The sequence below is a fragment of the Ambystoma mexicanum genome, chromosome 8 (genome assembly GCF_040938575.1).
Source record: "Ambystoma mexicanum isolate Mex_15411 chromosome 8, UKY_AmexF1_1, whole genome shotgun sequence".
Lineage (NCBI taxonomy): Eukaryota > Metazoa > Chordata > Amphibia > Caudata > Ambystomatidae > Ambystoma > Ambystoma mexicanum.
The window spans coordinates 1014056847-1014068248 of NC_090929.1; the positions used below are offsets into that span (position 1 = coordinate 1014056847).

An 11402-nucleotide genomic window follows, 5' to 3' on the forward strand; every position below is an offset into this window, starting at 1 on the left:
GTGGGAGCAGTTGGTCCAGCGGATAGGTGCGGAGCGGCAGCGGGCGGAAGAGGAGCGGCTCGCCATGGTCAGGGCGGAGTTCTCCATGCGTCGGGCGTTGAGGCGGGCTGAGTGCCTCGAGGAAGCTCGCAGGGAGTTTGAGCTGAACATGGGGTTATCCCTGCGAGACCTCGGGGCCAGGACAGAGTCCCGCCTCCAGGACATCGACATGGAGTTCGATGATGCCCTGGCCAGCAACATCAACAAGTGAGCCGCAGGACTTGCCCGCTGCCTTTGTATATAGTTATATAGTTAGTTAGTGTTATGTTTCCTTTATTTGTTTTTATTATTTTGGACCGCTCGGACAATGGCCACTTTTTTGTATATATTTTTTTCATTAGGTAGTAGTAGGTTTCCTTTATGGTGTTGGGCTCATGGACCCTGGTACATTCCTGTATTTAGTTTGTTTTTTGAAGGAACATTTTCTTTTTTTCATTATTGTGTTCACCATGTGGAAATGGTTTTTCATTCTTTTGCTTCTACTTGATATTGCTTTGGTCAACATTTGTTTTTGTATTCCTTTTTCGTTTTTTGATTTTTACTTTTGTTCTCCAACATGGACCATTTATTTTGTTATCCACATAGTTGTATGTTTGATTTGTTTACTTATTTTTAATCTTTAATGCATTTTTTATTTTTACTTCCACTTGTGTTATTTTGTCTTTGGTTTCATACATGTCATGATATGGGTTTTGACATTCACTTGCAGCCATTGTGTATGTGTGTGTGACGGACATGTGTTCATTTACATACTTGCCATTGGGGTTGTGTCATGTAATTGCATTCACTATGTGGGTGGATGCAATCCTTGCCTGGGTGTTTGTGCTGGGTATGCTGCCCATTACTGCCATGATTGTGTATTGTCAGGACCTGGGGGCAGGGGGACATGGGTGGGGGCCTGGTGGAGGCTGCCCCTGGTGACTGGGGTGTGGGGGTGGTGGGAGACATGAGTGGGGGCCTGGTGGAGGGTGCCCCTGGTGGCTGGGGTGTGGGGGTGGTGGGAGACATGGGTGGGGGCCTGGTGGAGGCTGCCCCTGGTGGCTGGGGGGGTGGGGGTGGTGGTAGACATGAGTGGGGGCCTGGTGGAGGGTGCCCCCGCACTGCTGGGGTGTGGGGGTGGTGGGAGACATGGGTGGGGGCCTGGTGGAGGCTGCCCCTGGTGGCTGGGGGGATGGGGGTGGTGGTAGACATGAGTGGGGGCCTGGTGGAGGGTGCCCCTGCACTGCTGGGGTGTGGGGGTGGTGGGAGACATGAGTGGGGGCCTGGTGGAGGGTGCCCCTGCACTGCTGGGGTGTGGGGGTGGTGTGAGACATGAGTGGGGGCCTGGTGGAGGGTGCCCCTGGTGGCTGGGGTGTGGGGGTGGTGGGAGACATGGGTGGGGGCCTGGTGGAGGGTGCCCCTGGTGGCTGGGGGGGTGGGGGTGGTGGTAGACATGAGTGGGGGCCTGGTGGAGGGTGCCCCTGCACTGCTGGGGTGTGGGGGTGGTGGGAGACATGAGTGGGGGCCTGGTGGAGGGTGCCCCTGCACTGCTGGGGTGTGGGGGTGGTGGGAGACATGTGTGGGGGCCTGGTGGAGGGTGCCCCTGCACTGCTGAGGTGTGGGGGTGGTGGGAGACATGAGTGGGGGCCTGGTGGAGGGTTCCCCTGCACTGCTGGGGTGTGGGGGTGGTGTGAGACATGAGTGGGGGCCTGGTGGAGGGTGCCCCTGGTGGCTGGGGTGTGGGGGTGGTGGGAGACATGGGTGGGGGCCTGGTGGAGGGTGCCCCTGGTGGCTGGGGGGTGGGGGTGGTGGTAGGCATGAGTGGGGGCCTGGTGGAGGGTGCCCCTGCACTGCTGGGGTGTGGGGGTGGTGGGAGACATGAGTGGGGGCCTGGTGGAGGGTGCCCCTGCACTGCTGGGGTGTGGGGGTGGTGGGAGACATGAGTGGGGGCCTGGTGGAGGGTGCCCCTGCACTGCTGGGGTGTGGGGGTGGTGGGAGACATGAGTGGGGGCCTGGTGGAGGGTGCCCCTGGTGACTGGGGTGTGGGGTGGTGGGAGACATGGGTGGGGGCCTGGTGGAGGCTGCCCCTGGTGGCTGGGGGGTGGGGGTGGTGGTAGACATGAGTGAGGGCCTGGTGGAGGGTGCCCCTGCACTGCTGGGGTGTGGGGGTGGTGGGAGACATGGGTGGGGGCCTGGTGGAGGCTGCCCCTGGTGACTGGGGTGTGGGGGTGGTGGGAGACATGTGTGGGGGCCTGGTGGAGGGTGCCCCTGGTGGCTGGGGTGTGGGGGTGGTGGGAGACATGGGTGGGGGCCTGGTGGAGGCTGCCCCTGGTGGCTGGGGGGGTGGGGGTGGTGGTAGACATGAGTGGGGGCCTGGTGGAGGGTGCCCCTGCACTGCTGGGGTGTGGGGGTGGTGGGAGACATGGGTGGGGGCCTGGTGGAGGTTGCCCCTGGTGGCTGGGGGGGTGGGGGTGGTGGTAGACATGAGTGGGGGCCTGGTGGAGGGTGCCCCTGCACTGCTGGGGTGTGGGGGTGGTGGGAGACATGAGTGGGGGCCTGGTGGAGGGTGCCCCTGCACTGCTGGGGTGTGGGGGTGGTGTGAGACATGAGTGGGGGCCTGGTGGAGGGTGCCCCTGGTGGCTGGGGTGTGGGGGTGGTGGGAGACATGGGTGGGGGCCTGGTGGAGGGTGCCCCTGGGGGGTGGGGGTGGTGGTAGGCATGAGTGGGGGCCTGGTGGAGGGTGCCCCTGCACTGCTGGGGTGTGGGGGTGGTGGGAGACATGAGTGGGGGCCTGGTGGAGGGTGCCCCTGCATTGCTGGGGTGTGGGGGTGGTGGGAGACATGAGTGGGGGCCTGGTGGAGGGTGCCCCTGCACTGCTGGGGTGTGGGGGTGGTGTGAGACATGAGTGGGGGCCTGGTGGAGGGTGCCCCTGGTGGCTGGGGTGTGGGGGTGGTGGGAGACATGGGTGGGGGCCTGGTGGCGGCTGCCCCTGGTGGCTGGGGGGGTGGGGGTGGTGGTAGACATGAGTGGGGGCCTGGTGGAGGGTGCCCCTGCACTGCTGGGGTGTGGGGGTGGTGGGAGACATGAGTGGGGGCCTGGTGGAGGGTGCCCCTGCACTGCTGGGGTGTGGGGGTGGTGTGAGACATGAGTGGGGGCCTGGTGGAGGGTGCCCCTGGTGGCTGGGGTGTGGGGGTGGTGGGAGACATGGGTGGGGGCCTGGTGGAGGGTGCCCCTGGTGGCTGGGGGGGTGGGGGTGGTGGTAGACATGAGTGGGGGCCTGGTGGAGGGTGCCCCTGCACTGCTGGGGTGTGGGGGTGGTGGTAGACATGAGTGGGGGCCTGCTGGCAGGTGCCCCACAGTGCTGGGGGCTGGGGGTGCAAGGGGACATGAGTTGGTGTTCATTAGTTCAAGGAGACATGTGCCTTTGCTGGGGGGCATGCCCATGTTGGGTGGGCTGCCTGCGGGACATGACCAGGGATGCAGGGTAGTCCCCTGTGGTGTGGGCTGCCTGCAGGGGCCGTGGAGGGTGTACAGGGTACACCTGGGAGGACCCACACTGTCAAATCACATGTGGGACTCCCCGGCACCCCTGAAATACACGTACCGTGCAGAAATCGCGTGTAAAACTTCCCGCGCACCCCTGAAATACACGCGCCCAGGCTATTCGCGTGTGGAACTTCCCGCGCACCCCTGAAATACACGCGCCCAGGCTATTCGCGTGTGGAACTTCCCGCGCACCCCTGAAATACACGCGCCCAGGCTATTCGCCTGTGGAACTTCCCGCGCACCCCTGAAATACACGCGCCCAGGCTATTCGCGTGTGGAACTTCCCGCGCACCCCTGAAATACACGCGCCCAGCCTATTCGCGTGTGGAACTCCCCGCGCACCCCTGAAATACACGCGTCCAGGCTATTCGCGTGTGGAACTTCCCGCGCACCCCTGAAATACACGCACCCAGGCTATTCGCGTGTGGAACTCCCCGCGCACCCCTGAAATACACGCGCCCCCAGGCTATTCGCGTGTGGAACTTCCCGCGCACCCCTGAAATACACGCGCACAGGCTATTCGCGTGTGGAACTTCCCGCGCACCCCTGAAATACACGCGCCCAGGCTATTCGCGTGTGGAACTTCCCGCGCACCCCTGAAATACACGCGCCCAGGCTATTCGCGTGTGAAACTCCCCGCGCACCCCTGAAATACACGCGCCCGGGCTATTCGCGTGTGGAACTTCCCGCGCACCCCTGAAATACACGCGCCCAGGCTATTCGCGTGTGGAACTTCCCGCGCACCCCTCAAATACACGCACCCAGGCTATTCGCGTGTGGAACTTCCCGCGCACCCCTCAAATACACGCGCCCAGGCTATTCGCGTGTGGAACTTCCCGCGCACCCCTGGAATACACGTAGCCCGCTCCCCCAGGCCCGATCGCGTGAGGAACTTCACGCGAACCCCTGTAATACACGTAGCCCGCTCCCCCAGGCCCGAGCGCGTGAGGAACTTCACGCGAACCCCTGTAATACACGTAGCCTGCTCCCCCAGGCCCGATCGCGTGTGAAACTTCACGCGAACCCCTGAAATACACGTAGCACGCTCCCCCAGGCCCGATCGCGTGAGGAACTTCACGCGAACCCCTGTAATACACGTAGCCCGCTCCCCCAGGCCCGATCGCGTGTGAAACTTCACGCGAACCCCTGAAATACACGTAGCAGGCTCCCCCAGGCCCGATCGCGTGAATAACTTCACGCGAACCCCTGTGATGCATGTACCCTGCAAATCGCGTGTGAGACTTCCCGTGCACCCCGGTATACACGCACACGTATTTTTTGTCAGCGGGTGTCCGTGTTTGTGGGTACCCGTTTGCACGTAATTTTTCCTGGAGGGCCACAGTATGGGACATTCATCATGGCAGTATATAGGTGCTATTTGTTGGCGCACCTTTTGGTGCACATTTCTTACAGCCGCAGAGACGCTACCACCTGCTTTCTTGTGGCGGTCGTGTTTGTGCCTGTGCGCTGGTTTGAGCGTGCGCTTTTTTCACCTATTCTATTCCATGAATACGTGTTGTAGGCGAGCGTGTGGGCGTTCCGCGCACTTGTGCCCTGTACTTCCCCCGTGACGCCCACGTTTTGGCAAGTTGTTCCCCATTCCGAGTGTTACGCCCGTGTTCCGCCTACTTTTGTTGCGTGCGCCGCGCTATGTGCGAATTTCGCTGTGGCCTGTGCGATTTTCGCTGTGACCTGGCGCACGCTGTTAGATGGCCTGTGCGCCAACGTGCGCCGCGCACTTTTTTATCGCACATCCGCTGGTTTTCTCGCGCACGGCCTTCCATGAATCGACGTGCGCTGCTTTTCGTGCGATTTTCGCACTTGCACTGCGATTTTCGCTATTCCACTGCGATTCGCACGTTTTTGCCCACTTGCGCCGCGCTAATTATTCCATGAATCGGCCTGCGAGTTTGTTTGGGTCGAATTACAAAAAAATCATGTTTGGCTTTTTGCACTTTTTTCAATGCTGGGAAGACCTCCCCCGCTTCCCGCAACTCCCACTTTCCCCCAACCATAAATTATACCCTTACCCCCCCCCATCTATTTTTTTATAACAATGTGCGAAATTCTCGCTAAAATTCGACCACCTCGTTTTTTTCTCATTCGTTTTTTTTGGAGCACACCCACATTTCACACGTCCTGGTCTCACTCCATTGGTCGCTGATGGTGTGTGACTGTGGGCACATTACACTCTTCTCTGTTGTGCAACTGAATACAGGAAACGCCTTAAAAGTGTTCATGTGTGAATGTAATGTGTTAGTGCTGCCCCTACTCTCATTGTCATTGTGGTGAAAGACTGGACAGAGGGAAAGTGGGATGATTTCACAGTAGGTCGGCGTCATCAAAGCGCCAGTAGGGGTGGGGAAGAGCCAGTCACATCAAGCTTTGCCATTTTGAAAATGCAGGTTTAAGCACTGGTCAAAAGAATTACAGTATTTATCTGGGGCCACTTTGTGTAAAAAAAAAATCCAGGGCCTTTGCACACTCATGATAATATTTACATACTGCTTTCTGTTTTGAGTGACCCTCTTGCTTAGGCTGTAAATATAACTTGATAGTATGACCCCAACTCAACAATACACATTTTACCAACTCACTGGTACTGCTTTTGTGAAGCACACAAGGAAGAAAGGCTGATTCTACCTGCAGAATCTGAACATGTAACTTGTGTGTTGTATACATATTTCAACAGCAGCTGCTGAACCCACAAAGATGTTTACCGACCTTTAGACAAAAAGGAAATCTACTCGTGGGCTTGCACTGTAATGTAATGTAATGCTGTATCCGGTTCTATTTAAGTTGAAAACATTTAATTTAAGCCAATATAGGTTCACCTAAGTTTGTAATATGTATGCATGTTTTGTTTCTTGATACTATAACATGCGTCCCACCTAAGGCCACTTTAAAGGGTTGCACGGGAACAAGAGAAAGTCAGAGTAAGCAGGATATTATGTCAAGTCGGTTGCATATGCATCATTTGTTCAGATATCAGCTGCTATGAAGTGCCTAAAAATGGGGGGGTCCTCATAATGTAGGCTAAAGATGGCAAAGCAGTCACCAATCAGAAAAGGTAATCCGGAGTAAAAAATACTTTGGGAGACAAAAAATGATGTGCTCTGCAAAGTTAGTTAATGCTCTTGCTGTGGAGATCGACGTGTGAACTACAAGCCAGATAGTTGACTTGGGACAAGGCCACTCTACTTTGCCTTGTATATAACGCTATTGTAGAATGAGTAACTTGACGTTCAATACTATTAACAGCTTCTATATCAGAAAACCCATCTAAACATTGTTAGTCGTATTAATTTGTAGTAGTATCATTGGCACCGTATGCGAAATAAGTACTTTGCTCTAATTTGTTAGTGTTCTGCAATGAATAGTTCATTTTTTATATTCAAATGCTGCGTTCCTTTCTTCACTAACCCTACGTGTTTCTCTCTTTGTAAAATGCAATTAGAATGAATGCATCAAACACAGTTCAAAGAGAATTCCTGTATTTACTATACTTTCACTTCAACGTTCCATAGCATAAAATAACAGCAACATGATTACAAAAAACTGAAAATGTCTACGCTTGCCTTTGTTCACCAAACGCATCCTTGGCTTTCACACACATACACTCAAATACAATCAGGCAGCCCTTCCCTATAAACATCAAGGTGATGTTTCAATTGTGTTCCAACTGCTCAAGAAAGGGACATAGATGGTCTTAAAAGCTAGCAGACAAAACATGTTAGTCTAATGGAGGTATCGTTGCTGCAGGATCTGTTTTTTGTGCTTATAACACAAATGTGCACTTTTTCACGAAGACCTTTGTGCTGTTGGTCTGAAACCAGCTTTGACTATCTACTTCAGCAGTCAGCCCTAGAAAGGGAAAGGCAGGTGGTGCAGGGCTGACTCTGTCCCTCGAGGGCACAGGATATGCCAAAAACCTGTCCTTCCCATGAAACGACGGGAAGGGATCCAAGTACAGGCAGCTATACACACTCAGCCACCGCACATAAATGGGTACCAAGGAAGCATACCTTGGCACGCTACACAGTTGCCATATCACCAGTAAAGGCCTCTGAAAAGCAAGCCCCCCGAGGATTGCAGTGCAGTGGACAAACCGCCCAACGCCTCTCGGGGAAAACAGACACTCAAAGGGGGAACTCCAAAGGGGACTTATAATATCCTTGAAAGGAACTTGAAGGTGTACATTACATGATACCAAAACGACAACAGGTCTCCTCTTTTTGAAGCAGTGAATTGGCATAATGAAGTTACAAAAAGGTTGTAGTGTCCCACAAGCGTATAGGGAAGTATCAGATGTTCCTGTGGGTGTCTTTAAAAAGCAGACTGTGATGGGACAAAATAAGCTTTGGGCATTAGATGAATAATTAAAATGGGCATAAGAATAATGGGAATAATTATAATAATGATTATACATTAAAAAGTGTAGCATACTATTAAACCGTGGGTGATATACAGAATAATGTGCTCAAGTGTCCCATCCAACTGCACATTAAAAGCATAATTAAAGCTTACTAGTACATTTTGGGACATCTAAAGGAGGACATCAAGTGCCTTATTAAGGCACAACGCTCCAAGGTGATTTATAATATCCTTAAAACGTACTGGATTGGGTTATACTCTTATAGAGAATACCAACATGATAATGGCTGGTCTTTTGGTGCTTTAACTTTTTTCTCAGTGCATAGTATGGGTCTCCCAGACCTCCAACCCTGCCACTTAAAAGTGTTCTTCCTGTGAACCTTAAAAGTGTTCTTCCTGTGAACAAGCGGTTGCTCACCGCCATAACCTACACAGGAATCTAATTTCATCAGACAATTGTGACGTCAAGCCGACAGGATTGTAAGGACATTGACTTCAAGAAAATATCATTGCAATATGTTTGATATTATACAAATAAAACAATCTTTTTAAAGCAATGGAGTATTCAGAATCTCAAGCGTGAGGAACTTCAAGAAATATAATTGTAATATGGTTGTATTATAATATTAATAATACAATATGTTTATAACACTGGCATATTCAGAATCTCCTGCAGAAGCGACATTGGGCAACGTGGCATAGCCTTTTCTGATGGGCAAAGGCCTCCAATTCTGATGGGCCAACTAGTTACAAAATATGAATCTGCAGGTGTTTAAATCAGAGGGCACATGGGTAGGATCGATGGGGCTGATACGACTCTTTCTTCCCATTAATTTGTCTGACATTTTGTGAATTGAGCTCTTCACTGCACATACTGATCAGGGGTGCACTTAAACTGAAATTTCAGGGGGCTAACCCTTCAAATGTTGGAAGTGGTGGTAACATCAGAGGCTGTGGGAGAAGGACAAACTTGGTTGCATGGGGGCATCGAACTTCTTTTCACATTCTAATGAACTATTTTGGTTCAGCTTCAATGTTACAAGCAGTCAGTTCTCTCCAAGTCTGAAACCACACACTTAAGAACTGCTGTGAGAATCAGCTATCTCCTGCCCCGCCCTACCCTTCCAATGACACCCTTGACATGCAAGTACTAACCCCATCACAATTTCAATTGCCAAAAAATAATGCATAAGAATGCAGGTGGCAATCATGCACCGTTTTACATTAGTAATTGCCGGGTCTTTGCTAACTGTGCAACCGCACCGCGGGCACTATTGTCTGTGTCCTGTCCTGCCACTCGTCTGTAGTTCAGCCAGGTCAAGTCAAAATAACCCAAAATATCATGGGGGTGGGTAGGGGAACAGGCTAAACCCCGATCTTCCCAATGGCCATTCATTGCGCCACTGATACTGATTGAAAAATTGAGTCCAACCTGCTAGTCTACACTCACGCAGTAATCATACATTAATTTAACTAGGACTATCCGTAAAAGTCCTCAATCGTTAATCGTAAATTTCAAAACGTTTTCACGTCAGGCGGTCGACACGTTGCATTACGAAACACATACAAAATAATTATTTTTTAATAATTCCCTTCCAAACAATAGCAGCAATATTAAAACGGTGGTGTTTATATGAGGCTGTCTATACTGGTCTGGCAGTTGACACGGCCAGAAAACACGAGTTTACCTCGGTCTAACAAGGCCCTAGTACAAACCGTCCTCCACCACCCAGCACATATACATGTTTGAATATCGTCTTTCTATTTCCGTGGAAGAGTTCCCGGAACAAGTAATTTGCGCGCGTGCCCCCTTTCCATGCGTGGCCACCGGCACGCACACTTCCGTTTCCAGTCAAGTGGATAGGGATTACAGTAAGTAGCAGCCTGTTGGAGAAGAGTTGCGCAGCTGTAAACGGGCCCTGGCGCCGAGACGTACCTGTTTCTATGGCGTGGACCTCCCCTGTCAACAAGTACAGCAGAGCAAACATTTTTGACAGGAGCAGTAAAGTTGTCCCCTTGTTTTTGCCCATCTTGGCATTCCTCTCTGTGCGCGCTGCTGCCTCGGTCTCCTGAGCTCTCGGAGCCTGCGGGGCCACGGGAGGGTGGGCTGCTGAGAAAGGTAACAGCTGTGCCACTGGGATAACACGACGACTCCACTGCTTTCGTCAGCGAGCCTCTGATTACTTACCCCCTCTGCGGAAGCGAAAGAGAGGTACAAAGGAGGCGAGCGTCCCACACTGCCCATCATGTGGGGGCACCAGACGTGGATGGGTATGAGAGCGCGAGAGGCGACCCCTCCCCGCCCCATAGGGACAATGAATCTTTAAAGTGGTTTTTTTTCTGTGGTTCACAACCTCCGCTCATTCTCTATGGTCTCGGCTTCTGTTCTGGGGTAGTCATGGATACTATGAGTGTTTAATAGAGCAAAGGAATACCAGCTTAAAGAAAAGTGTGTATGCCACCAATAGCCACAACTACTGGCGAGCATCACCGCCCAATCGGGTGTTTGGTGAGTTCTTCGAAAACATGGAGGGCTTGACCTCTGCTGACATCGATTCACAGCCACCATCCTACCAGTACAATACGATTGTAACGATGCATGCATCTATTTCAAAGTCACAAAGTATTGCAGACAATGCACAGGCGCAATAAAGTCTGAACATCTGCCGTCTCACAAGGCTGACTTATAGAGCAAGCCCTCATTTTGTGTGTGTGACGGACAACGTTCCAAAATACGGCAATGGTTTCGGCCCAGTATGCAGATGGGATGACTTGCCACATACTCGGAAAATGGCACTTCTGTCACATGTTGAATGGCGAGGGCTGCAGCATTCCTTTGGGTGTAAGACCATCACTCTTTAAAGGTGCTTAAAAGTAGCGCTAACAAAGATGCTCCTCATGATCTACCTTTTTTTCTTTTTCAATGGCAAGAGTTTGTCCGTAGATTTCCATCTTTGTGGAAAACCCCAGAGCTGATTTACAAAAAATGTTTTCAAAGGGTACTTTGTATTGCACACTGTCACCACCGGAGTGGTCCCCGGGCGCTCTTCTGGTTATGAAAGTGAAAACAGCAGGTGGGTGTGTGGTGGGTGGGACGGGGGAGTCATTATGGTATAGTGGGACTAGAAAAGTGAGAGTTGGGGGTGTGCTGTTGGCAGCTTCAGTTCGGTGTTCACCGTTCGCTGAGCTTAGGTGCGATTTCCGGGTCGGTGCGATTCCCATGTGCTGTTGTGCCAGGTTATATGTTTTTTGTATGTTGTTGCAGTGTGGTGAAGTACGTGCGGATTGCTGTGCACAGAGGTGGTTGTGTGAGTTTCTGTATAAGTGTATGTGGAAAATTGAGGTTTTAGTGTTGGGTTATCAGGGTTTGCCTTACCTCTTTGGGTTTCTGCGGTCAACATCTATGACCATATTCTGTTTTTGATCTTGTTTGGCAGCCTAGTTGGCACGACTGTTGCAGAGTG

General features: G+C 52.4%; 1 protein-coding gene across 1 annotated transcript in view; it reads right to left on the minus strand.

Annotated features, from left to right (window-relative positions):
- The window catches only part of LDLRAD2 (low density lipoprotein receptor class A domain containing 2), a 405458-nt gene extending 395183 nt beyond the window's left edge, over positions 1-10275 (minus strand). Inside the window, exon 1 of the mRNA XM_069610949.1 lies at positions 9875-10275. Coding sequence (XP_069467050.1) covers positions 9875-9968 — 94 coding nt within the window. The 5' untranslated portion in view covers positions 9969-10275. The remainder of the gene's footprint in view (positions 1-9874) is intronic.
- Positions 10276-11402: the final 1127 nt, after the last annotated feature.